The sequence below is a fragment of the Candoia aspera genome, chromosome 7, assembly GCF_035149785.1.
Source record: "Candoia aspera isolate rCanAsp1 chromosome 7, rCanAsp1.hap2, whole genome shotgun sequence".
NCBI classification, from domain to species: domain Eukaryota; kingdom Metazoa; phylum Chordata; class Lepidosauria; order Squamata; family Boidae; genus Candoia; species Candoia aspera.
Window position 1 is genome coordinate 21,990,138 of NC_086159.1, and position 27,194 is coordinate 22,017,331.

Sequence of the window (27,194 nt, forward strand, 5' to 3'; positions counted from 1 at the left end):
TTCCTTAGCAGCTTCATAGTTATCAACATGTTTAATTCTCCTCAGTTTTTCATTTTTAGCAATCTATCAAGCTCACTTTTTCTCAGTGTTTCATGCCTAAGGCCGGCCTAGAACTCATACTCTCCTGGTTACTAGGCCAGCACCTTAACCGCACCAAACTGGCTCTTGGGTTAGATAGACTTGAGAATCTTTTTTAGAGTTTGCACTGAAATTAGCATATATTTTGATACACATTTCTTCAAACATACATGTTTTTGTTAGCAATTTTTAAGAATGCACAGTTTTTGCAAATTTTCCCAAATAGAAAGCAAGTGGTATATTGTTTTCATGAATGTATGCATTTATGTACAGACTTTCCCTTAATGTACATTCTGTTAAAATGGACAAACCAAATTACAAAATGCAGAAAAAGTGTGCATTATAAACTACACTTCAGTTTTGTATATTCCTTTGAAAATGGGAAGATAAGTTTTATTTAAATGTGAACTAAAATGGTGGACATATATTCAGAACAAAAACACACGGTATGACATAAAACCAGAATTATGTCATATTTGCTGCTACTTTTTGTTCTTGGGAAGTTATCCCTCTTCTCTGTTACATTTAAAATTACTGATTTTGAATTGCTTTCTGCAGGGCAGCAGACAGATACCCTAATGTTCCAGAGTTTAAAAATTAACCAAGAAATTTCTTCTGTGGACAATATATATACTACTGTAGAATTCTGTTTGCCTGTTCTTATAACTCTTTAAGTATATATAAATACAACTTCAGTCAGCAGTAAAAACACTAAAAGAGCAAGAATAGGCAAGTGAAAACTGGACAGCTGAGATCTGCAATTCACTCTGGGTGGGGATGGGCAATCACCCAGAATGTCTGATCCCTGAACAGCTCCTGTTCATTTAAACCAGTGTTTTTCCAACTTGGAAACTTTAAGATGTGTGGACTTCAGCTCCCAGAATTCCCCAGCCAGCCATGTGGTGATATAGCAGCATGTGGTGATAAAATGAGGGGAGATCTCCATATGAGCTGCCATGATCTCCTGCAGGAAAGGGGACATATAAGTATCTGTAATAAGAATAAGGATAAGAAGTAGCAGTAGTTGTTGTTAAGTCATTAAGGTGGCTGGAATGCTTAACAACATTCCAATTCATTTGTACGGAAATGTGTTAAGAATGAATGATTGATCACATTGTACCAAACTACAGGAAGGCTTGATTTAGTGCTGTGAGATAGAATAGAAGAATGGAATATCCTATTTTTTAGAATCTGTTGTCAGGTTTGATAAATAACTTCGTTCCCCTGTTCAGCAGACATCACCCAAAGTTTATTGATTTTTATTTTTCCTGACTGTGCTCTTGTCATCATCAATGTGGGGCTTAATGTGTAGTTCTACCCATACACTCTGTGGAAAATTGATTAAACAAAGGTGCAGAATCCTAAGTAATTGGGGCATACAGTTGATGAACTTCTTCCTTGTATATATTACAGAGTTAAATTACTTACATCTTTATTAACAGGATAAAAAAAAAATCACTTGAATGCCCAGGACACCACGCAGCTCCTAGAAGTCTGGAGTGCAGCACTCAGGAACCTGCAGAGTTGTTAGCAATTTATGTTTAATGTGACAGAGAATAAAATTATTGAATAATAATTGAACATTATTAAATTATTAAATACATGACTAAAGATTCACATTCAAGGATATTTAGAAGAGCACTTGAATTGTGATTGTTGCCATCTATTTATTTATATTAATGGTGTTAATTTTTGGTTTTATGATGCTTGTTATATATTTTGTTACATGCCTATTTATTATTTTCTTATACCATGGATGTTTTAACAAAATGTATTGGAAGATATTGGAAGGTATAAAAAGGACAAAGCCATCATCTTCACTTTTTTGCTAACTGCAGATGTAGGCAGGGCCAGGCAAAGTAGCGGATGGGGGCAGGGAAAATAACTTTAATTTAGGTTTATTAAATAATGGCAGTTATTCTCCCTATATTTAGCAATTTCCCCTTGTATCACCATAAAAATTACTACATGATGATAACCAACTGGCCTTGATTGTCACACCTCAAGTTTTCAAGGGTCACGTATGGTCCTAGCAATTCAGATTGTGTACCTCTGTTCTCAGATTATAATACTGATTTTTCAGGAGTCCCTTTAACCTGCTAGGTTTGCACCAATAAAATCTTACGAGATAATTTATGACGCTGCTTCTTTTTTATTTAAAAAGTGATATTACTTTCATTTTACATATATAACAAAATCACAGTCCTAACCTATACAGCTAGGTAGTTGGAAGTAGTTTTCCAATCTAGCCATATGTGCCCCCAAGTCACATTTTAATAGTAATTTAAATAATCCACAGTTGTATAAAATCTTGCTGATATCTAGTCATGGTTTGAAGAATTATTAGAATCTGATGAGAATAATCCAGTGTCATAATTACAAGAATTGCAAACAAGAACTTCTGTAAAAGGCACATGTGACATATGAAGTGCCAGGGAAATGATGCAGTATTTTTGACATCTGGAGTCTCTTGCCTTCTTACTTGATCGGCCTACGAGAACTTCAGTGCCAAATTAGTAGTGACGGGATAATTAGCAGTGAGTACTGTATATCTAAATGCCCAGGATTTTTCTACCATAGCCAGATTAACTCACTCTAGCAAAATCTGGCATCTAAAACAGGAAATTCATACTATCCAAATAGATTTTGAGAATACCGTTTTGGATCATCCTCTCTATTAATAACAGCACATAAGCTTTGGGTCTTTTAAAGAGCAAGTATATTCTGTAAAGTTTGATATCTTACCATGTTTCAGTGTTTTCTAATCCAAACTATTAATTGTTTCCTATCCTACAAACCAACATGACTGTTAGCAATTCCTGAGGTATCAAGGAACTGTGCTGGAGAGGTATCTGTGCCAGGTGACTATGGCTTACAGATGAAGAGGACTGATTATAGAAACATTCAAAAAGGGTCCCTAGGATAACTATAAGGAAAGAAGACCAGAAACTTTGGTGCATGCTGCTATAGATAGCAAACAGTTGCAAAAAATGAGGAAGGGGAAAAGCCTAAGACCATCTGATGGAAGACTGTATTACAAGATAGAAGAAGGGCACAGTGAATCCCAACCTCCTTCCCCTTTCTGTACCTTTGATTCTAGTACCTTCATAACAATTAAGAAGATCCTTAATTAATTAAACTTAATGTGATGATTAATCAAATAAGGAGAATATTGAAGACTTCAATTTTTTGAAAGTTATATTTCATGCTGAAGTAACAAGTTGTTTTTCAGTGTAAATCACTCTTGTGCGTCTACCAAATGTATAGACTTCAGTTCTCAGAATTCCCTAGCCAGAATGGCCATTGCTGAAAATTCTGGAAGTTGAAGGCTACATACATCAGATAACAGTGTTCTGATAACAGTACTTCTGAATCAGACTGAAGTCTATGTAGCCCAGCATTCTGTTCCTCACAGTGGACAACCAGATGCCTCAATGAAAAAGGGCATAACTTTCTGTTCCACTTGTGTCCTAGCAACTGTTAATTTAGAGCATGATGCGCCTGAACTTGGAAGTAGCATATAATCATCTTGACATGCAGCCACTTGTCTTAACTTCCATAAATTGGTCCAAACCTCCTTTAAAACTGCCCAAGCTGTGGTGCTGGAGAAGACTCTTAAGAGTCCCTTGGACTGCAAGGAAGTCAAATCAGTCAATCCTAAAGGAAATCAACCCTGACTGCTCATTGGAAGGACAGATACTGAAGCTGAAGCTCAAATACTTTGGCCTCCTAATGAGAAGAGAGGACTCACTGGAAAAGACCCTGGTGCTGGGAAAGACTGAAGGCAAAAGGAGAAGGGGACGGCAGAGGATGAGATGGTTAGATAGCATCACCGATGCAATGAACATGAATTTGAGTAAACTCTGGGAGACAGTGGAGGACAGGAAGACCTGGCGTGCCATGGGGTGACGAAAAGTCGGGCACGACTAAATGACTGATCAACAACAACAAGCTGGCCTAATACCTCTTGTGGCCACTAACTCCATATTCTAATTTGTTCTGCTGTATGAAGAAGTATTCACCCAACAAACTTTTATAAAATGTTGAAAGGGGTATTAATCTTAACTCTGAGTTAACAAAAGTTTGGGTTAATTAAGGTCTCCACCTTTCAAAATGCCTGAGAATTTGAGCCATTTCAGCTAGGTGAAGATTTAACCTGCAGATAGATTTACTAAAAGTTTAGGTCTCTGGAGTCCTTGGTGCTCTCTCAGCCTTGTTGTTTTCTTGCAGACGTTTCATTGCCAGACTAGGCAACATCTTCAGTGCGAAGAGGGAGTGGGCCTCGCTCTCTGTTTATATACTGTGGTTTGTCCAGCTTGTGTTGGTGGAGGTGTTGTTCTCTTCTTGGGAGTTCCTTGATTGGGCTGTTAGTTGCTGCTTGGTTGATTGAGTTAATATTTCCTTGATTAGAGTATATTGTGCTGTTTGATTGTTCATCTGTTGTTAATCCTAGTGTTAATGTTTGCATATGTGGGTGTCGATTGCTGGGGAGATTGTGTTCCGGTCTTTTGGCTTTCCTATTGTCTCTTCTGAATGGTATGTAAATGTTGTTTACCTCTATGTGTCTATTGATGGCTGCTTTGTCTGAGTTCCAGGCTTCCAGGAATTCTCTGGTGTTTTTGGATTTGGCTTGGTTTAGGATGCTCAGTTTCCCAGTTGAAAATATGGTTGAGTCTGCCCATGTGTTGTGAGATTAAGGAGTTTTCATCATGTCTTCTGACTGCCAGTTTGTGGATGCACTCTGCTAGTCTTCTGCCTCTCTGTCCTACATAGTGGCTGCTACAGTCTTTGCACTGTATGTTGTAAATAACTCCTGTTTTTTCTTCTTGGGCTATTGGGTGTTTTGGGTTACTTAATATGTTTTGAAGAGGTTTAGTTGGTTTATGTGTTTAGGTCTCCTTTAAGTGCAGTGTATCAAACCACAGTGCCAGTTTTGTTGGGACTGAACACTATAGGTTATTAAACAGGTTTCTGCATACAGGAAGTTAAAAAATGAAACTATAATTAATAACTGTTCAGTACAATCTGTTAAATAATATGTGAGGCTAATGGCATATGGCGCTATCAAATGGTCACTTGGTTTTCAGTAGTTACAATTAGCAGATTAAAGGCTAACACAGAAATCTGAAGCACTTCCCAGCCTAAAAGCTAACAGATTCTTAAGTAATTAACAGTCAGTGGGGAATTTAACACATTCACTTCAATGAGAAAGAGATGAAGAATTTATTCAAAGGTGGCGAAACAGGACATTTTGAGAGAAGATCGATGTAATAGTGCATACCTATTCAGCTTGTTGTTGTTGTTTATTCGTTTAGTCGCTTCCGACTCTTCGTGACTTCATGGACCAGCCCACGCCAGAGCTTCCTGTCGGTCGTCAACACCCCCAGCTCCCTCAGGGACGATTCCGTCACCTCTAGAATATCATCGATCCACCTTGCCCTTGGTCGGCCCCTCTTCCTTTTGCCTTCCACTCTCCCTAGCATCAGCATCTTCTCCAGGGTGTCCTGTCTTCTCATTATGTGGCCAAAGTATTTCAGTTTGGCCTTTAATATCATTCCCTCAAGTGATCAGCCTGGCTTTATTTCCTGGAGGATGGACTGGTTTGATCTTCTTCTGCAGTCCAAGGCACTCTCAGAATTTTCCTCCAACACCACAGTTCAAAAGCATCTATCTTCCTTCGATCAGCCTTCCTTATGGTCCAGCTCTCGCAGCCATATGTTACTACGGGGAACACCATTGCTTTAACTATGCGGACCTTTGTTGTCAGTGTGATGTCTCTGCTCTTAACTATTTTATCGAGATTTTTCATTGCTCTTCTTCCAAGGATTAAGCGTCTTCTGATTTCCTGACTGCAGTCAGCATCTGCAGTAATCTTCGCACCTAGGAATACAAAGTCTGTCACTGCTTCTACATTTTCTCCCTCTATTTGCCAGTTATCAATCAAGCTGGTTGCCATAATCTTGGTTTTTTTGAGGTTTAGCTGCAAACCAGCTTTTGCACTTTCTTCTTTCACCTTCATCATAAGGCTCCTCAGTTCCTCTTCACTTTCAGCCATCAAAGTGGTATCATCTGCATATCTGAGATTGTTAATGTTTCTTCCAGAGATTTTAACTCCAGCCTTGGATTCCTCAAGGCCAGCTTGTCGCATGATATGTTCTGCGTACAAGTTGAATAGGTAGGGTGAGAGGATACAGCCCTGCCGTACTCCTTTCCCAATCTTAAACCAGTCTGTTGTTCCGTGGTCTGTTCTTACTGGTGCTACTTGGTCGTTATACAGATTCTTCAGGAGGCAGACAAGATGACTTGGTATCCCCATACCACTAAGAACTTGCCACAATTTGTTATGGTCCACACAGTCAAAGGCTTTAGAATAGTCAATAAAACAGAAATAGATGTTCTTCTGAAACTCCCTGGCTTTTTCCATTATCCAGCGGATATTGGCAATTTGGTCTCTAGTTCCTCTGCCTTTTCTAAACCCAGCTTGTACATCTGGCAATTCTCGCTCCATGAACTGCTGAAGTCTACCTTGCAGGATCTTGAGCATTACCTTACTGGCATGTGAAATGAGTGCCACTGTTCGATAGTTTGAACATTCTTTAGTGTTTCCCTTTTTTGGTATGGGGATATAAGTTGATTTTTTCCAGTCTGATGGCCATTCTTGTGTTTTCCAAATTTGCTGGCATATAGCATGCATTACCTTGACAGCATCATCTTGCAAGATTTTGAACAGTTCAGCTGGGATGCCGTCGTCTCCTGTTGCCTTGTTATTAGCAATGCTTCTTAAGGCCCATTCAACCTCACTCTTCAGGATGTCTGGCTCTAGCTCACTGACCACACCATCAAAGCTATCCCCGATATTGTTATCCTTCCTATACAGGTCTTCTGTATATTCTTGCCACCTTTTCTTGATCTCCTCTTCTTCTGTTAGGTCCTTGCCATCTTTGTTTTTGATCATACCCATTTTTGCCTGGAATTTACCTCCGATGTTTCTAATTTTCTGGAAGAGGTCTCTTGTCCTTCCTATTCTATTGTCTTCTTCCACTTCCGCGCATTGCTTGTTTAAAAATAATTCCTTATCTCTTCTGGCTAACCTCTGGAATTCTGCATTTAATTGGGCATATCTCCCCCTATCACTGTTGCCTTTTGCTTTCCTTCTTTCTTGGGCTACTTCTAGTGTCTCAGCAGACAGCCATTTTACCTTCTTGGTTTTCTCTTTCTTTGGGATGTATTTTGTTGCTGCCTCCTGAACAATACTGCCAACTTCTGTCCAGAGTTCTTCCGGGACCCTATCTACTAAGTCCAGTCCCTTAAATCTATTCTTCACCTCCACTGCATATTCCTTAGGAATATTAGTGAGCTCATATCTAGCTGATCTGTGGGTCTTCCCTAATCTCTTTAGTCTGATCCTAAATTGTGCAAGAAGAAGTTCGTGATCTGAACTACAGTCAGCTCCAGGCCTTGTTTTTACCGACTGTACAGATGTCCGCCACCTTTGGCTGCAAAGGATGTAATCAATCTGATTTCGGTGTTGTCCATCTGGTGAAGTCCATGTATAAAGCCGTCTCTTCGGTTGTTGGAAGAGAGTGTTTGTTATGCAGAGTGAATTGTCTTGGCAAAATTCTATCAGCCTATGTCCTGCTTCATTTTGTTCTCCCAGGCCATACTTACCTGTAATTCGAGGTGTCATTTGACTGCCCACCTTAGCATTCCAGTCTCCTGTGATGAAAATAACATCTCTTTGAGGCGTGTTGTCCAGAAGGTGCTGCAGATCCTCATAGAACTGCTCTACTTCAGCTTCTTCAGCATTTGTGGTTGGGGCGTATATTTGGATCACTGTGATGTTAGATGGCTTGCCCTGAATTCGAATTGAGATCATTCTGTCGTTTTTTGGGTTGTATCCAAGCACTGCTTTAGCCACTTTACTATTAATTGTGAAGGCTACTCCATTTCTTCTGTGGTCCTCTTGTCCACAGTAGTAGATCTGGTGGTCATTTGATGTGAAGTGGCCCATTCCAGTCCATTTCAGTTCACTGACGCCCAGAATGTCTATCTTTAATCTTGACATCTCACCAATAACCACATCCAATTTGCCCTGGCTCATAGATCTTACGTTCCAGGTTCCAATGGTGTGTTGATCCTTAGAACATCGGATTCGCCGTTCACCACCAGCACCGTCGGCCGCTAGCCGTCCTTTCGGCTTTGAGCTAGCTGCGTCATCACGTCTGGGGCTAGTTGAGCTCATCCTCTGTTCCTCCCCAGTAGCATTTTGACCATCTTCCGACCTGGGGGTCTCACCTTCCGATGGTATACCGACATATCTCTGGTTGTACTGATCCACTTAGTTTTCACGGCAAGAATACTGGGGTGGGTTGCCATTACCTTCCCCAGGGATCGCATTTAGTCTGACCTCTCTGTCATGACCTTCCCGTCTTGGGTGGCCCTTCACGGTTTAGCTCATGGCATCATTGAGGTGCTCAAGCTCCAGCACCACGACAAGGTAACGATCCTTTGCTGAAGACCTATTCAGCTACAAATAGAAAAATAAAATAAAAACAAAGTCAGTACAGTACATGGCAAGGCCTCTCACCAAGAGAAGGAAATGAAGAATTCAAAGTAAGGCTGAAACATATATGAGACTTATTGCCAAACAAAAAACATCAAGGCCTGTTGCCTCCACAAAGAAGTTGTAAGAAGTTTGAAGAAGTATCATTCACCTATACACATGTGTTAAAAGGTAGAATTTTTGCATGGACACAGCTTAATTTGGGAATTCAGAATAAAGACAGAGAAGGTTATATTCCTGGAGAAAAGGTGGAGGAGGAGGGAGTGGAGTGGGTGAGGGAAGGATTTCCAGATGGAAGAGGGAGAGAAAAAAATCATGTTTCTTGGAAGTGCTGGTTGGGGTTGACTCGAATTAGCTGTGAAGGAAGTTGGCTTAGCTTCTTTTTGGATAAAGGAAAGGGAGTGTGAGAGAAGAGTGTCACACCTTGCTTTCCTCTGACTCTCTAGGTGGTTGATAGCCACTTTTATTGTTTCTGTAGGGAATTTAGCTAATAAAAGTAAACCAAATCATATTCTCACTAGAGGACAGACTTTTGGGAGATCATCAATAAGTTATCAAACAAAAAGAAAAGGCAAATCTGGTTTTTATTTCTCCTTTCTGGATTTAGGGCAAGGAAGAAGGATAAGGAGATTCTTTAGCACCATGGCATGGTGATAGACAGGATCTCTTAACTGTTGCATTGTCCTAACCAAAAAACTGTATTGAAGTGACCAGATTTGGAAAAACTACGAACTTTTGATTATTTTGATTATTCCAATGTCTCAAAATGGATCTACGTTCTTTACATTCAGCATAAGAACAATAAGAGATCTTTCTGTATATGTATATGTACATATTGTTGTTTATTCATTCAGTCACTTCTGACTCTTCGTGACTTCATGGACCAGCCCATGCCAGAGCTTCCTGTCAGTCAGTGCCACCCCCAGCTCCCCCAAGGTCAAGTCCGTCACCTCTAGAATATCATCCATCCATCTTGCCCTTGGTCGGCCACTCTTCCTTTTGCCCTCCACTCTCCCTAGCATCAGCATCTTCTCATTATGTGGCCAAAGTACTTCACTTTGGCCTTTAATATCATTCCCTCGAGTGAGCAGTCTGGCTTAATTTCCTGGAGGGTGGACTGGTTTGATCTTCTTGCAGTCCAAGCCACTCTCAGAATTTTCCTCCAACACCACAGTTCCAAAGCATCTATCTTCCTTCTCTCAGCCTTCCCTAAGGTCCAGCTCTCGCAGCCATATGTTACTGTGGGGAACACCATTGCTTTAACTATGTGGACCTTTGTTGTCAGTGTGATGTCTCTGCTCTTAACTATTTTATCGAGATTTGTCATTGCTCTTCTTCCAAGGATTAAGCGTCTTCTGATTTCCTGACTGCAGTCAGCATCTGCAGTAATCTTTGCACCTAGAAATACAAAGTCTGTCACTACCTCTATGTTTTCTCCCTCTATTTGCCAGTTATCAATCAAGCTGGTTGCCATAATCTTGGGTTTTTTGAGGTTTAGCTGCAGGCCAGCTTTTGCACTTACTTCTTTCACCTTCATCATAAGGCTCCTCAGTTCCTCTTTGCTTTCAGCCATCAAAGTGGTATCATCTGCATATCTGAGATTGTTAATGTTTCTTCCAGTGATTTTAACCCCAGCCTTGGATTGCTCAAGACCAGCATGTCGCATGATGTGTTCTGCGTACAAGTTGAATAGGTAGGGTGAGAGTATACAGCCCTGCTGTACTCCTTTCCCAATCTTAAACCAGTCTGTTGTTCTGTGGTCTGTTCTTACTGTTGCTGCTTGGTCGTTATACAGATTCTTCAGGAGGCAGACAAGATGACTTGGTATCCCCATACCACTAAGGACTTGCCACAATTTGTTGTGGTCCACACAGTCAAAGGCTTTAGAATAGTCAATAAAACAGAAATAGATGTGTTTCTGAAACTCCCTGGCTTTTTCCATTATCCAGCGGATATTGGCAATTTGGTCCCTAGTTCCTCTGCCTTTTCTAAACCCAGCTTGTACATCTGGCAACTCTCGCTCCATGAATTGCTGAAGTCTACCTTGCAGGATCTTGAGCATTACCTTACTGGCATGTGAAATGAGTGCCACTGTTCGATAGTTTGAACATTCTTTAGTGTTTCCCTTTTTTGGTATGGGGATATAAGTTGATTTTTTCCAATCTGATGGCCATTCCTGTGTTTTCCAAATTTGCTGGCATATAGCATCCATTACCTTGTCAGCATCATCTCGCAAGATTTTGAACAGTTCAGCTGGGATGCCGTCGTCTCCTGCTGCCTTGTTATTAGCAATGCTTCTTAAGGCCCATTCAACCTCACTCTTCAGGATGTCTGGCTCTAGCTCACTGACCACACCATCAAAGCTATCCCCGATATTGTTATCCTTCCTATACAGGTCTTCTGTATATTCTTGCCACCTTTTCTTGATCTCTTCTTCTTCTGTTAGGTCCTTGCCATCTTTGTTTTTGATCATACCCATTTTTGCCTGGAATTTACCTCCAATGTTTCTAATTTTCTGGAAGAGGTCTCTTGTCCTTCCTGTTCTATTGTCTTCTTCCACTTCCGCGCATTGCTTGTTTAAAAATAATTCCTTATCTCTTCTGGCTAACCTCTGGAATTCTGCATTTAATTGGGCATATCTCCCCCTATCACTGTTGCCTTTTGCTTTCCTTCTTTCTTGGGCTACTTCTAGTGTCTCAGCAGACAGCCATTTTACCTTCTTGGTTTTTTCTTTCTTTGGGATGTATTTTGTTGCCGCCTTCATCCTGAACAATGTTGCGAACTTCGGTCCATAGTTCTTCCGGGACTCTATCTACTAAGTCCAGTCCTTTAAATCTATTCTTCACCTCCACTGCATATTCCTTAGGGATATCAGTGAGCTCATATCTAGCTGATCTGTGGGTCTTCCCTAATCTCTTTAGCCTGATCCTAAATTGTGCAAGAAGAAGTTCATGATCGGAACTACAGTCAGCTCCAGGTCTTGTTTTTACCGACTGTATAGATTTCTGCCACCTTTGGCTGCAAAGGATGTAGTCAATCTGATTTTGGTGTTGTCCATCTGGTGAAGTCCATGTATAAAGCCGTCTCTTCGGTTGTTGGAAGAGAGTGTTTGTTATGCAGAGTGAGTTGTCTTGGCAAAATTCTATCAGCCTATGTCCTGCTTCATTTTGTTCTGCCAGGCCATGCTTACCTGTAATTCGAGGTGTCATTTGACTGCCCACCTTAGCATTCCAGTCTCCCATGATGAAAATAACATCTCTTTCAGGCATGTTGTCCAGTAGGTGCCGCAGATCCTCACAGAACCGCTCTACTTCAGCTTCTTCAGCATCTGTGGTTGGGGCGTATATTTGGATCACTGTGATGTTAGATGGCTTGCCCTGAATTCGAACTGAGATCATTCTATCGTTTTTTGGATTGTATCCAAGCACTGCTTTAGCCACTTTACTATTAATTGTGAAGGCTACTCCATTTCTTCTGTGGTCCTCTTGTCCACAGTAGTAGATCTGGTGGTCATTTGATGTGAAGTGGCCCATTCCAGTCCATTTCAGTTCACTGATGCCCAAAATGTCTATCTTTAATCTTGACATCTCACCAATAACCACATCCAATTTGCCCTGGCTCATAGATCTTACATTCCAGGTTCCAATGGTGTGTTGATCCTTAGAACATTGGATTCGCCGTTCACCACCAGCACCGTCAGCCGCTAGCCGTCCTTTCGGCTTTGAGCTAGTTGCGTCATCACGTCTGGGGCTAGTTGAACTCATCCTCTGTTCCTCCCCAGTAGCATTTTGACCATCTTCCGACCTGGGGGTCTCATCTTCCGATGGTATACCGACATATCTCTGGTTGTACTGATCCATTTAGTTTTCACGGCAAGAATACTGGGGTGGGTTGCCATTACCTTCCCCAGGGATGGCCTTTAGTCTGACCTCTCTGTCATGACCTTCCCGTCTTGGGTGTCCCTTCACGGTTTAGCTCATGGCATCATTGAGGTGTTCAAGCTCCAGCACCACGACAAGGTAACGATCCTTCGCTGACGTTGGGAATATTAGTGAGCTCATATTTAACTGATCTGTGGGTCTTCCCTAATCTCTTTAGTCTGATCCTAAATTGTGCAAGAAGAAGTTCGTGATCTGAACTACAGTCAGCTCCAGGTCTTGTTTTTATGTACATATTTTAAAAATATTTTTAATGGATTTTAATATATTTTATATACCTATATATATTGGTTTGTGTGTGTGTGCATGTGTATGTGCATGCACATGCACATGCATATACAGACATAAGCATTAATACTCCAGTTTTGGCCTAAATAATAATGTTCAAATCAACTGCAATTTCACAGGAATTAATGGAGGAGGGAAAGAGAAACAGAATTCATGGGGTGGGTGGGTTGGGTGCTCACAGAACCTCATAGCTTGCTTGAATTTTAAAAACAAAGTTTTTCCTATGCCTGTACCAAGCTGGAATGGAGTCTCTCCTTTCTGCTGCAAGCTATCTTTAACAAAATGTGTGGGAGCTTCTTAGCATTTCCCCTGTTGTTGGGGTGGGAACATAAGCTTCATGCAATTAAAGCTAACAGGCCAAAACTATCTGTAAACACTTGCACAACCACTGTTACTATGATGGGATTAAGTGCAAGAGAAAAAAAAATGCATGATGGTTAGACTCCAGCAAAGAAGCATATTTCACCAAAAAGGGTCAGTAGCTGTTTCCAGTTTGGCTAAAATATTATTGATTAATGACTTGATCAGCAGGATCAACTTGATTCTGCTTCTGGTTCCTAATTCTTCCTCTTTAAGTAGCACTTGCTGTAAGAAAAGGATATGGTGGTGGTTGTTTTTTTTAAGGGCGAAGGGTTACCAAACCAAAAGACACCAGGTAGGGAATATTGGAAGGAGAGGGAAAAATACCAACCTAGCACAAACTGCATCACAAAAACAATGATTAATGGACAGAAGCATAAGTTTAAAGGTCATATTCTAGAATGGCTTTCCTGCTGGCAGGAACAAAGATTGTCAAAGAAGCTGATAGAGCTTGATAGGATCTTTAGGCTCCTTCCTTTGTTTACCAAAAAGATTCAATAGAAGGGATGTTTGTACAATTTTGGTCACGTAAGTGGTTTGGAAGGTCATCCTTGGGTAACATTAATATCATTTTATTTTCTAATGCTATCAGAAATTGCTGAGCAAAGAAGGTCATAGAGGGCACTTTACTTTTCTGCTAGAATAGCATCATTTTGCACGCCATCCAGAACTTGTCTGCTAGCCTCCTTTTAGTGCATAAGGATACTGGTTTCTCTGTATGAGTGCTGCTTGCTGCCCATAGGATTTTTGATCGCATTTCTTGACCAAAATATTGTGGTTGCACAAACCTTGAATCAAATTGGGGTGGGTGCAATACGGGGAGGAGGTAGCAGATCAGCAACAACAGGACTAAGTGGTGTGATGGCATTGATCATACTAACCCATGCTCTTGGTTTCATGCAGAAAGATCTCATCCCTTTTTTGTCTTCACAGGTGGGAGAAGCTGACTTGTACGCCTGTCTTTAGATCACTCAGCATAGAACTCAAAATGTTCCTGATACTAGGAAAGCTGTTCAAGCATAATTCCTTATGAAGCTTTGGGGCCTTATCCTAAGGAACCTCTAAAGATACCAACCTCACTTGTCCACTGCAACATCCCTGCTTCTAGCCCTTAGTAAATCTATGTACAATTTGGGTGCCATTTTGTCATAAAGGAATGCAGTGCGTCCTTTGACCAAGAATAATCGTCACAGTTATCAGGATAGAGGGGACTCAGAGGCTTTCAATATGGGAGAGAGCATTTTAGAACATAGATCTCACTTGTATAAATGTAATACTTCACTTTCTTCCTTAAGAAAATAACTTCATCCACTGATGAGAAGCTCTTGAGATCAGTTAGCTCCTGCAGTATATACTTAATGTACAGAAATATATTGTGTTTGTACAATATACCTGTGCTTCTTTATAGATGACTCCTCTAATCAACGAAGCATGCAATATCCTGCTGAATAACTTAAAGGTCTATGCAGATTCTGGTACTGCTTTTGACATTCAAAGGTACTTTAATAAATTATCTTCTACAGGACAGTTTTATGGTCTTTGGCTTGCCAAACTATCCTATTATGGAATTATTTTATAAATGTTTTAATTTTTCCCCTTCCCTTTTCTGTTGTTAGTTGTCTCTTTCAAAGGTATGTGTAGGTAGGTATATATTTCTCCTGTTGATTTTATTATCTCACTCAAAAACAGTAAGTATAAGTAAAAACATTGGAACTTGTATATCCAAATCAAAGCTGTCTATAAATGAAATTTTAAAAACTGGGAAGGAAATAAACCCACACTCTCAGTGTTTCTCAACTGTGGGAACTTTAAGAGGTGTGGACTTAAACTCCCAGAATTCTCCAGCTAGCATGGCTGGAGTCCACACCTCTTAAAGTTCCCACGGTTGAGAAACACTGCTCTAACTGCATTTGCATGTCATGATAACTCATAGTATAGACAAGCCTGGATTACATCAAATCTCCTAGCACAGTTACAAGTATAAGATCCAAAATGTCTGTTTCCCAATATGATTAACTGCAGCTTTACATTATGGTGAAACCTAACTATGGTTTGTTGGAGGAAGTTGGTTCAGTTATGAATTTATTTACAAAATACTGACTGCACATGTTAGCACAAGGGTCTCCCCTAACCCCTCCCTACAGATTTGTTGTCCGAAAGACATGACACAGAGAGTAAAAAGGATGGAGAAGGAAGAGGGGATGAAAGCTACTCAGGCAGAGGTTCTGAAAATTATAAAGTTCTTCAAGAGACTAGATACAACTTTTTTGTTTTGCTTTGCTGGTCAGTGACTGAAGTAAGGTGACTGACTGACTTCTCCAAGGGACCACCTTGAACAGAAAGAGTTTGCAAGAGAAGATGAGCTTAAAGGAACACATCTTTTAGCATTGTCAGTGGAAAGGCAGTCCCATCTCATCCTTCCTTGCTTTGATATAATAGCTACTGCTATTATATCAAATGCATTGATGTAATGCTGATGCTTTCATATAATAGCTACTGCTACTTGATAGTTGTGGGGGGAGTTTAAGGGATTTGATTATAACAAGCTTTGAAGCGGGCTTGTTCCAAGCAAATCCTAATTGAATTTAATCGTGGCTTGGTTCAGTTGGGGCATTTGCTGGGTCTAGAAAAAACAATTAGCTGCAATTAATTAAAAAAACATGAAGTACAGGCTTCTACAGTCTGCCATGTGGCTGTGTTGGAGGTAGAGAAGCAAAGTGAGCATGTAAGAATCTACAACTAGTGATCTAGCCAGCCTACTGCAATGAGGCAGTAGATACGTATGCCATAATTTGGGGTCATTAAGTTAATAAAAATCTCTGCTAGGTGGTAATCAGAGAGAACAGGACATTTCAGACAGTCTGAATCAGTTTGATTTTTTTTTCTTTATTGAGAATAAATGATATAAAAATTACTTTTTCAGATCAGTACATGTTGATTTTTTTAACATATTATTTTAAGAAATATAGTACTATTTAAAATGGCAGAAAGACAAAAATGATGCTGCATTTATGTGTTTTCCATCCACATATTACTGATTAATAGTTCTTGAATATCATCTTAATTGTTGTTCCTGCAGAGGAAAGGGACTTTAACTGTTTATTTCTTTATATCATTTTTCTTATTTTAAAAGCAATTAATGCTATTTTCTATTTTTAAAAGGAAAAGATTTTATTACATTCATTTCATTTTCCAGATGTTTTTAAATGCCATGGGCTAGTTGTAGGCAAAACTATTCAATAATTACTAGCCATCCCAGGTAGTCCTCGACTTATGATGGCAGTTAGGACTGGAAAGTGTGACTGTATCGCTTAGCAACAGCAATCCCTGCAGTCCTGGTTGCAGTCATTAACTGAATTCCATGGTCGTTATGTGAGGCAACTTCCTGCTGGCTTCCACAACCAAAGTTAGTGGGGAAGCCGGCAGGAAGTTGCAAGCCCCAGGCCCACAGGCAGGTAAGTGGCTGCTGCTGGGTTGGGGAGGATGTGTGACAGGTGCAGTGTGGGGAGGGTGAGGGGGTGCACGAGCCATGCAGGTCAGGGAGGGTGGGTTGGGGAGGTGCATGAGGGAGTGCTAGAGGCGCTGCACAGGTCAGGGCTGGTGTGCAAGTGGCTGGCGTGGCATGAGCACAGAGGGGCTGGAAGAGGGTGCATGGGTGGGGGAGACTTACCGCAGCGACTTGTGATCTTCCCTGCTGGCTTCCCCTTTGATTCTGGGGAAGCTGGCATGGAAGGTTGCGAATTATGATTGGGTGCTTGGGGGTGCTTGGCAACTGGTTGTAATTGCAAATGGGTTGCCAAGCACCCAGATTGCGATCACGTGACTGCGGAGGTGCTGGGACAGCTGGAACTTCAAGGACCGGTCATAACCTCCATTCATTCAGTGCTGCCATAACTTTGAACAGTCACTGAACGAATGGTCATAAGTCGAGGACTGCCTGTATTAGCTAATACATAAGTTAGCAGAAATCTGAATTTTGTTTTCTGAGGTCAACCGTGATTTAATGCTGCAGAGTGGAAGCCAGAAATGAGAAGAGCAACTATATGAATTCTGTTAACTCAGATCGTTTCATGTATGTACATTTGATTTCTCTACACTCCAGCCTAGGTACCTAGTGACTGGCAACCAAATATGTGAAATGTTTTCATTGCCAGTGACATCTTAAACAAGATCCATTTCTGGACTTGTATCTGTGATGTCACATTCACAAATGCAATTATCACTTGAAATGGGAAGCATCAAATGATGAACCAGTCCTTTGAAAATTCAGTTCTGATAAAGAGGGGGGACTGATTTCCAGCTGTTCGTAAGATTTCATTATGATAATGGGAGTTGTGCTGCATTTAGAACCGTGCGTAAGGAATGGTTGTTTTCCATTTTATGGTTTTAAAGTACAGGATTTTTTTTTCATAAAACAAGAATGATAAATACCGTTTAAAATCAGCATTAGAGAAGCTACACATAGTGTGGCATGTTGTTATAAATAACTCTTGGTGCTGTGATACAAGTTTTAAATGATTTAAAACCCCCTATATCTTAAAGCAGAAAAATAAGATGTAATGGTAGAAGCTGTAGTTTAACAGCCATGTTCTTGAATTTGTTGTAGGAATTATGGCTGCTTCACGTTGGATATTGTTGCAAGTGTAGCTTTTGGTGCCCAGATTGATTCCCAGAAGACTCCTAATGACATTTTTGTTAAGAACACCAGAAGATTCTTTGAACCTTTAATATTTAAACCTCTCTTCATCCTTGCCAGTAAGTATATCTCACATTGGATGACTACCTCTATTCCTCAACATTTAATCCAAATGGATGTCCCAAGTATTTGAGGAATATTAGAGAAAGCTAAGAAAGATTCAAGAAGGCTGGCAAAATTTCTTGACTGTTCTGCTGTGTGATGGGGTTGCACATCCATCTGCATCTAGAGATGCCTAAACATCCTCTTAGTTTCTCTGAAAGGTGTCTTTGGGAGAGTTGGGAGACTTTTGGGAGAGGTTAAATTTTCACAAAGTTATTTTTTCCTTGATTAAATGACTATAAAAAGCACAGGGGATGTGTTTATAACCTCTCATTCAGTGATTGTTCAAAGTTACAGGGGCGCTGAATGAGTGCTATTTAAAACAAGTCCTCAGAGCTTCAGCTGTCCCAGCAGCCCTGTGGACACGTCGCAATCCGGGCATTTGGCAACTGGCTTGCACTTAAATAGTTGCAGGGTCCCACAGTCATGTGATCGCCATTCGCTCTCACTGCTTTTTCTCCTGCAGAGCCTGAGAATACGAAATCCCAGGGATCATTCCAGGGATCTTGTACTCTGTAGTGCGTGCCCATTTGCAGCAGCCCCCGCCCATACTCCGTAATGCATGCCTGGCCAGCTGTGCCTGCATGGCGGTATGGTAGCCAGCCACCTGTGTACCCACCGGCACCCAGCAGCAGTCCCCCCACCTGCACTCATGCGGCGCCACAGCATACTCTCCTGCAGTCACTTCCCGCCCGGTTGCGCTTGCATTGCACTGTGGCAGCCACTTACCCACCCTCTGGCCTGCTTGCCAACTGCCCAGGACTTGTGATTTCCTGCCAGCTTCCCCATTGACTTTGCTTGTTGGAAACCAGCAGGAAGACACAAGGAGGTCCTTGCTTAATGACCTGCAGTCCTTGCTTAACAATGGCAATGGGGACTGCTAGGATTGCCATCGCTAAACAATAAAAGTATAAAGTCATGTGATGTCACACTTTATGACTGCATTGCTTAGCAATGGAAATTTCTGTCTCCATTACTGTTGTTAAGCGAGGACTACCTGTATTTATCTTGTTCCTGCTTTCAAACTTTTGAACTGATCCTTTTATGGATTTTTCCTTATAGAGCTCTATCCCATCTTTAAGTATATTTGTATTAGCAGTACTGATTGGGTGTATCAGATATAAAAATACCAAAGAGAGAAGTGCATACAATTACATAGTTGTGAGACAAGTAGCATTATCCCACAAATGTAAATATTTGAAATAAACATAAAACAAAACATCTATTTAACAATGCTACATTATATTTTGTTTAACAAATGTTAAAAAAACAGTGGATAGGTCTATTACTACATTTTATTGCAGATTATAATATTGGTGCTTTTGTTGGTATTAGTTATTTATTTGTTTATTTTTTATCCCGCCTTTATTATTTTTATAAATAATTCAAGGCGGGGAACATACCTAATACTCCTTCCTCCTTCTATTTTCCCCACAACAACAACAATCCTGTGAGGTGAGTTGGGCTGAGGGAGAGTGACTGGCCCAAGGTCACCCAGCTGACTTTCATGCCTAAGGCGGGACTAGAACTCTCAGTCTCCTGGTTTCTAGCCCAGCACCTTAACCACCAGACCAAACTTCCTGGATGCCACTGTTTCAGTGTGACTAAAATAAAATAGTCTTATTAATACTTCCATGAGAATATGCCTCCCATGGTGACTTACTTCCAAGTAAACATGCATGGGATTGAACTGCAACCTACCTTTGTGTATGGGAAAGCAATTTTATTTTATTTACTCACGAAGTTTTGAATCCATCTAATGGTGTATTACAATAGTCACTCAGTGCAAAACGAAAATTCATTGTTCTCCACTTTAAAGTAGTGACTGCTTACATAAGAATCACTGATCAAGCTTCAAATTTGTGCAGTGAACATAACTAAGGTGTTAAGAATAATACCAGCAGGATAGTTCCTGTAAAGAACAAGTGCTTCAGGGCAAATTCCTCATATGAAAAGTCTTCACTGACCTTCTACTTTATGGTTCATTAATTAAATGGTACATTTACACAAAACCTTGCTCAGCCATAAGACAAACCTTCTAATTGTTTCAGGATTCTGTAAATATTGTTTGTGAAGAATATGCAGACATTAGTATATCACTGAGTGAGGCAGACTGATTTTCAGAGCAAGACAGGTTAATGGGTATGAATTCATAACCTCCCAATCATGTTTTCAGAGCCATCTCAACTTGTAGGACTTTTTTAAAAATAAGCCTTGTCATGCATTAAATGTGTTTCAGCAACTACTGCAGCAGAATAAGTTCTTTTGTGTCAATGTTATCAATTGGAACAGCCTAAAAAAAGACATCTTACTGCGATTACTTGACTTATCTTTTAGAAGATATGCTAGATCATTTAAAACTGTCAAAATAGGAGAAAAGAGTAGAAGATTTCTCAACTTAAAAGAGAAATAACCTGAAGTTAAGGGTTGGGATTATTTGCATAATTGATAATTGAACAACTGCTAATGTTGCTCTTTCAAAATTCTCTTGAAGTTGCATTTCCATTTATAATGATCCCTCTGCTTCGCATTTTGCCAAATAAGAAACGAGATGAAGTGAATGGGTTTTTTATCAGTCTCATCAAGAATATGATTACTTTGAGAGATCAGCAGGATCCAAATGAGGTAAGGCATTTTATGTGTTGCTAGACCAGATTAAAGAACTATTTAATTCAGCTATATATAACCAACAATGCCTAGCCATATTAGAGATATACTTCAAAGGTTGGAAAAACAGCTGATTTGGTTTGCGCTTCTCCTACCATTTCTGTATTTTGGTTGAAATTTATAGGACTGTCAAAGTGACTCTACCGTAGTCACACTGCTGTCAAGGATCCATATACTAATCCCAGATTTAGCTTTAGTTGTCAAATTTAAAGAACTTTATGCTTATCAACACTAACATTTTAGAAATCATAGTTAATATTGATATAAACTTATTTTTCTTTATCTTTAAAGGTTTAAGTTTTCTAAACATTAGAGTTAATAACACTGTACCCAAATAATATAATGTACTACTTGTGTTTTATAATATTTATATATAGAGTCCCCCTGTTGGGGGGGAGATGGGCGGTGATAGAAATTTGGATAATAAATAAATAAATATAATACAATAGTATTAAAAAAAAGAATCCATACATTCTTCAAAGCTGTATTCCTAGCATAAAGAAGCTATCAGCATCTTAAGGGGAATGGGGTAACTATGAGAATTATTATACAACATTGGATGGGCAAATCTGTACTTGTCTTGCAGATAAAGATGATCTGCACATTTCTTCTTAATGTTTCAATTTGTTTCCTTGACAGAGGGCCAAATAAAAGGATTTTAAAGCATTTTGTTCTGTCTGTGCATATATATTTTCATGCAATTTTTAGTTGTATTTGTTTTTATATAAGTGTTTTATATTGTGTTTGCAGCAGCTGTCTTGCAAACTTACATTAAATGGTCCTGTGTTGTGTGACTCGTACTGAAATTAATACACAAGGTTTTTGTTCTTTGTTAAACAATGTCTAGTTAGATATTACTGGAAAGCTCATGAGCTGGGCATTAATTCAGTAATCCTTGCCTGTTACTATCCCTTCTCTCTTCTTCTGGCATTTAAAGGTATTCTAAAAACTAAACTACCATAGGAAGGTTTTCAGAATGCCATAGCTGCTCAATTTAATACCCTAAACAGTTCATTTGATTGCTTTGATCTTGACTTCTAGGTGTTTTTGCATTTCTTGATGTTCATTGCAATTGGAAGTGTGAAAAGAGTACAAGAATGTTTGCTTTTCTGGTGACTAAAAGTTCTCATTAAAACTAGAATTGAAAACTGCACTTCCAAGTTAATGGTAAAAAATTTCCAGCCCAGTTATTTCATCCATTTAAAAGCATTTTCTCCCCAAAGCATCTGTTTTCTCTATCTTCTTACTCTTCTCTGTATGTACTCTGTCTTACAGGTATTTCTTTTCTATTTGTTGCTTTCATACTTGATCATATTTTTGATCCTTGAACGTATTTTTGATCCTTGATTGTTGTTGTTACTGGGGAGTGTTGCTTTAGGGCACTGGGCACTGGTTTTTGGATTTGGGTTTTTTTTATTGTTTCTGACATGTTTTTATTGTTGCAACTCTGAGCTGGTTTTTATTGTTTCTGACATGTTTTTATTGTTGCAACTCTGAGCTGGTCAGAGTTATAATGTACAAGATGGACGACCATGTAAGTTTCCTAAATAAATAAATATTGTGAGAGGCATCTCCTACTTCCTTCCAGTTGCAACCCAAAATTGTTTTCTTCCAGGGAGCTGTTAATAGGAAGGGCAATCCTTCTCTGACTCAAATATTGGTGTTGTGTTGAATATGAGGCATGTTCTTCCACCAAAGGTTTAATGACAGCTGATTCTTGAAGCTGGATGCTATTTTTTCCATGAACATAGGAAAAGCATAATGCATGGCTAGTAGTGCAATAATTGACCTGCAGAAATAGACTATAATAGTAGTGATGCAAATCTGAGCTACAAGGGTGGATCAGGAGAAGACATGCATTGCACTCTGCAGAAGGTTCTGAATTCAATGTTGGCATCTCGAGGTAGGGCTAGAAAACCTGGAAGAGCTGCTGCCCATCAGTGCTGAAAACAGGACTAAATGATTTGCTCAGTATAATTCTGCAGCCATTTATAGTATCGTCCAGATTGACTAAGAAAGTACATATTAGCAGTCAAACAGTGTTGGGTTTTGTTCATATTCTGGAGGGAGCTGCTAAAAGGCAGAGAAGGCCACCTTAAACAGCTGGTTTGCATTATCATGAAAGGACAGAAAATTCTTATTTTTAAAATTTGCTGTGCTAATTATACAGTCAGAGAGGAGAGGATGTGTTTGTTGAATTTTTGCTTTGGACACCAAAATAAATTGGCTTACATTAGATGCTCTGCATCTTGACTAGAAGGAAGAAACTGGGAGCTATGAGCTGTTCCCCCTCTGGCAACAGTATATCATCCTACACCAGTTTCTGAGCCTCATGGTAGAGCAGACAATCTGTTCCAGCCAAAGGTGTGCTTTTGCAGCATTGGGCCACAATGTGTCAAGAAATGGTCAAGACCCATTTGAGAACGTAGGCAGGACTAAGCTGGGAGACTAAGTGGGTTAGGGATTTTTTTTAAAATAATCCTTTAATTTGTTGTTTTTAAAATACTGTTTAATTGCATCTTCCACCCAAAATTTCAGCAGTTAAAATGGCAGTACTTGAAAATGTAACTTTTGTAAGTTGCTTTGTGGACTTGTGTTAGTTCTAAAAGGCATGCTTCAGATAGCTTAAAAAAGCAAATAAATTGTGGAAATCAAACCTGAATATAGCCAATACTAGTGCATTGAGGCAAAGCTACTTGTACCCTCCCCAGATGTGTCTTGGTTGTTTCAGCAAAATACTTGCTATCCCCAATGATGGCTTTCAAGTTTCTTCAGACAGAGAAAAGAAGAAAGCAACAAGAATATTACAGCTTTGTAAAATCTGCTGCCATGAAAAGTAGCTAGTCTCTTTCTTTTCCCATGAAAGCTGAGTTCATGAAGCAGAATTGCAAGAAGCTATCTTTGAAAACCTGTACCCAGAAACAGGTGAATTTTGTGGGGGGAAGAAGAACTGGATAAGTGTTTTCTCTCATATTCTGGAATATGATGGAATTCCTATTTCTTTATTGTTATTATACTAAGCATAATCCTTCTGCTGTTTCCTACATTAAGATGCACCCAGAGCAATGTACAATAAGTACAAGTAGTAAAAGTCATTGTCGTCGTCATCATCTTAAATCAGTACTACAGTATTAATGAGAATCCTGCATAAGACCATTCTTGTAGCTAATTTGAACATGAGATGGGAGGAAACATATGGATCACTTCCAGGAGGATATTTTTGCAGTACTGGACTGTTAGTTGACCTGGTAAAACTGCTATGAAAAAATCCTTTTATTAAAATAGTAGCTTTTAAATCATCATCATCGAATCAGCACTGTGGCTGCCTGTAAAATAGATATACATTTTACAGACATTTGGTTTGTAAAGCCAATTGTTTGTAGAAGGCAGAAGAATGAAAAGTGTTTTTCCGATAGGGGCTATCATAAATTTTAAATGAGTTTCATAAAAGCTACTATCAAATGTAAACTAGCCCAAACAGGGAATTTCTAAAACACACAGTTCCTCCTTGGTTTTCCCACTGCTTCCTATCATGAAAACTGTCATGCAGATTAATAATTCATTGTTCTTGAATCAGCCCTGGAGGAACATTGACTGCAGTGGCATTTCCATCTGAGTTGCTTTTTAAAAGCTTCCAAAAATGGAGCTATGAATCTGCTTGCTGTGTAAAACCACCAACATACATAGGCTGGAAATTTGGTTAATTGGCTTTTTTGCTGCATATCAATGGACAAGGACTTAATGGAAATTTAAACACAAGAAGTAACTGCTGAGATGCATGGAGAATTTCGCGAACTCATTCAAATACGTAGTTTAGGAAGAAGCAAAATGCCTACAAATTATATGAGAGAAAAGGTTTCACTTTCAACCAGAGCCAGTCTTACCGTTAAATAGATGTTTGGAGGCAGACTATGGCAGTAAATTGCCAGATAGAGGTGTGTGTGTGCCTGGATTGCTTCCAAGCTAGGCTGATGCCCTCAGGAGCAGGAGGAGACCCTCACAGGGTTTATAAAGATTCAATGACCACTTTCGCTGTTAGATTTGAAGTAAGAATCCACGTTGGTAGAGGGAATGAAATGAAGAGGCACCATCTTTCTTTTTCCCTCAAATAGCAATGGTCTTGGAATGAAATTCTTTTAAGGCTGGGCTTCCTATGGTGGTTTTTCTCATCAATCTTTTTCTCAGCTTTCCTCTCTCCTACTTATTATGTGGTGTGTTCCTTGCAATAGAAGCGGATGGTGGGATTTGGAAAAGAATGTCCTGATTCACATGTGCCCTAATGTGTTTTATTAGTTTTGCCTTATAATATCATGTGAATATCACCACTTTGGGTCCTAAACCCTGATTGATGGCTTGATATATGAATCTGTTTGGTTGTGACTTAATAAACCATAATGGAACTGTAATATGTGAACTTAGTGAGGAAGAAATAATGGTTGGCTAGTCACCTGCCACATCAGAGCATTTACTGACCTGATGTGGAAGGGTGGAGTTGCGTGGCCTTATAAATCTAAATTATAAATAAATTTAAAATGTAGGCCTGGACTGCAAGCCTAGGTATTTCAGCACTTTCTAAAATCTAAACAGGGAAATCATTTGGGGGTTTTTATTTGTTTTTGGTTTAATAGAAAAAGAATGATAGAACCCAGGTCTGGGGAACTGTTCAGTCTTTTCCCACAGGCTGTACCTCATCAGTCATCAGTAAAACAATTCTAGTGGGACTTGGGACCACACAGTACTCTAAGGGAAAAGGAAGGGTGGGGTGAGTCAGTGTCTGAAATTCCAACTTTTTAAAAAGTCATAATGTAACTGTTTTGTAGATGTAATGGGCTGTTAGAAGAGCCTCGAGGAACAGGAGGAAGAGCCACAGCCAAGGCAACAGTCAGATAAGAGAAATCTGAATTCAAAGCAGGAATGGAATTTGAGAAAACTTAACAGTCTTGACCCTCCCTAGTTCTCTTTAGGATAAAGGCAACGAGTGGGGAGGCTCATTCAGAGTTGCAAGATTCTGTTACTGTGACCCTATAATAAAAGAAGTTTTGGTGTTCAAGTCTGACAGTAGGGCAGTTCACAATTTAATTAGAGCCATGATGCTAGGAAGGAGGCATTTGAACCGTTCCGTTCATACTGTTTTCCCAAACCTTGCTGGAGCTAACAACAGTTTCCAATAAGAGAATATATTTTAGTTTTTTAATTCAAAATGCAATGGCACACTGCATTTAATTCAAAATGCAGTGGTACAGGTATTAATGCACTTTGGTGTGTGTGTGTGTGTGTGTGTGTGTGTGTGTTACACTTTTGCTCCATGAGCTGCATTGACTTCAAGTGTACCTCCAGGCGCAATTCAAGGTGCTGGTTGTCACCTATAAAGCACTTCATCACATGGGACCAGGTTGTTTGCTGGACCGCCTCTCCCCAGTTGTTTCCATCCATCTCATTATTTCTAGCGGGAGAGATGCTGCAGGTCCCATAAGTTAAAGAATGTCCTCTTGTGGGACCCAAGAAGCAGGCCTTTTCACTTGCTGCCATATGGAACAATGTTAGTGAGAGCCCATGATGTGCTTATTGTTTCATCTGGATTGATTCAGTTCCTCAGCTGCTGGGTGTGTTGCTTGTTTTATATTATGTGCTATATTGTTTTTAAACATTGTAAGCCACCCAGAATCACTACTGTGAGACAGATGGATGGATGGATGGATGGATGGATGGATGGATGGATGGATGAATGAGTATATTGATTTGCTACATTTTCAAGCATTTGTCCTCCAGAGAATACAAAGCAACATAATGGATCTATCTATCTATCTTGCAGATTTTATTTATTTATTTATTTATTTATTTTGATTATGTGCCATCAAGTCAGTGATGATTCTTAGTGACCACATAAATATATTTTTCTCCAGGAGGACCTGTCCCCAGCAGTGCACCCATCACCATTGTAATTGAGTCCATCTACCTTGCTGCTAGTCACTCTTTTCTTCTCTTTTCTTCTACCTTTCCGAGCATTATAGGCTTCTTAAGAGAGCTAGGTCTTTGCATAATGTGTATGGAATAAAAATTTGAGCCTGGTCATTTGTGCGTTGAGTGAGAATGCTGGGTTAATTTGTTCAATGATCCATTTTTGTTTGGTTGGTTTTGGCTATCAGTGGGAAAATCCATGGTATTTTCCAGAATCTTCTGCAAGGTATCTTCAGTGTTGACATTTCTAGTGTGCAGAATTTTAGTGTACTCCTTCCATGTTTGTTTGATTTTCTTTGAGTCAGTATCTGTCTGTTCACTAGCATCCTTTAGTATACCAGTTTGAAGTTGGAACCTCCTTCTGAGTTCAGAGATCTTTTGGAAGGCTTTCCTTGTTTTTCTGTGTCTGCTTCCATCTTCAGTGTCTTTGCAGATGTTATTGTAATACTGTGTCTTGTCTCTTCTGACAGCTCTCTGAAATTTTTAGTTAAGTTCCTTTCTGATGTTTTTCTTGGCTTCATTTTCTCTTCTCTTCTTGGCATGG

At 39.7% G+C, this 27,194-nt stretch overlaps 1 protein-coding gene across 1 annotated transcript in view; it reads left to right on the forward strand.

Moving 5' to 3' along the window:
* TBXAS1 (thromboxane A synthase 1) overlaps window positions 1-27,194 on the forward strand; it is a 269,800-nt gene that overhangs the window by 174,266 nt on the left and 68,340 nt on the right. Inside the window, exons 7-9 of the mRNA XM_063308553.1 lie at window positions 14,636-14,724; window positions 17,834-17,982; window positions 20,520-20,650. Of these exons, the coding sequence (XP_063164623.1) occupies window positions 14,636-14,724; window positions 17,834-17,982; window positions 20,520-20,650 (369 nt within the window). The remainder of the gene's footprint in view (window positions 1-14,635; window positions 14,725-17,833; window positions 17,983-20,519; window positions 20,651-27,194) is intronic.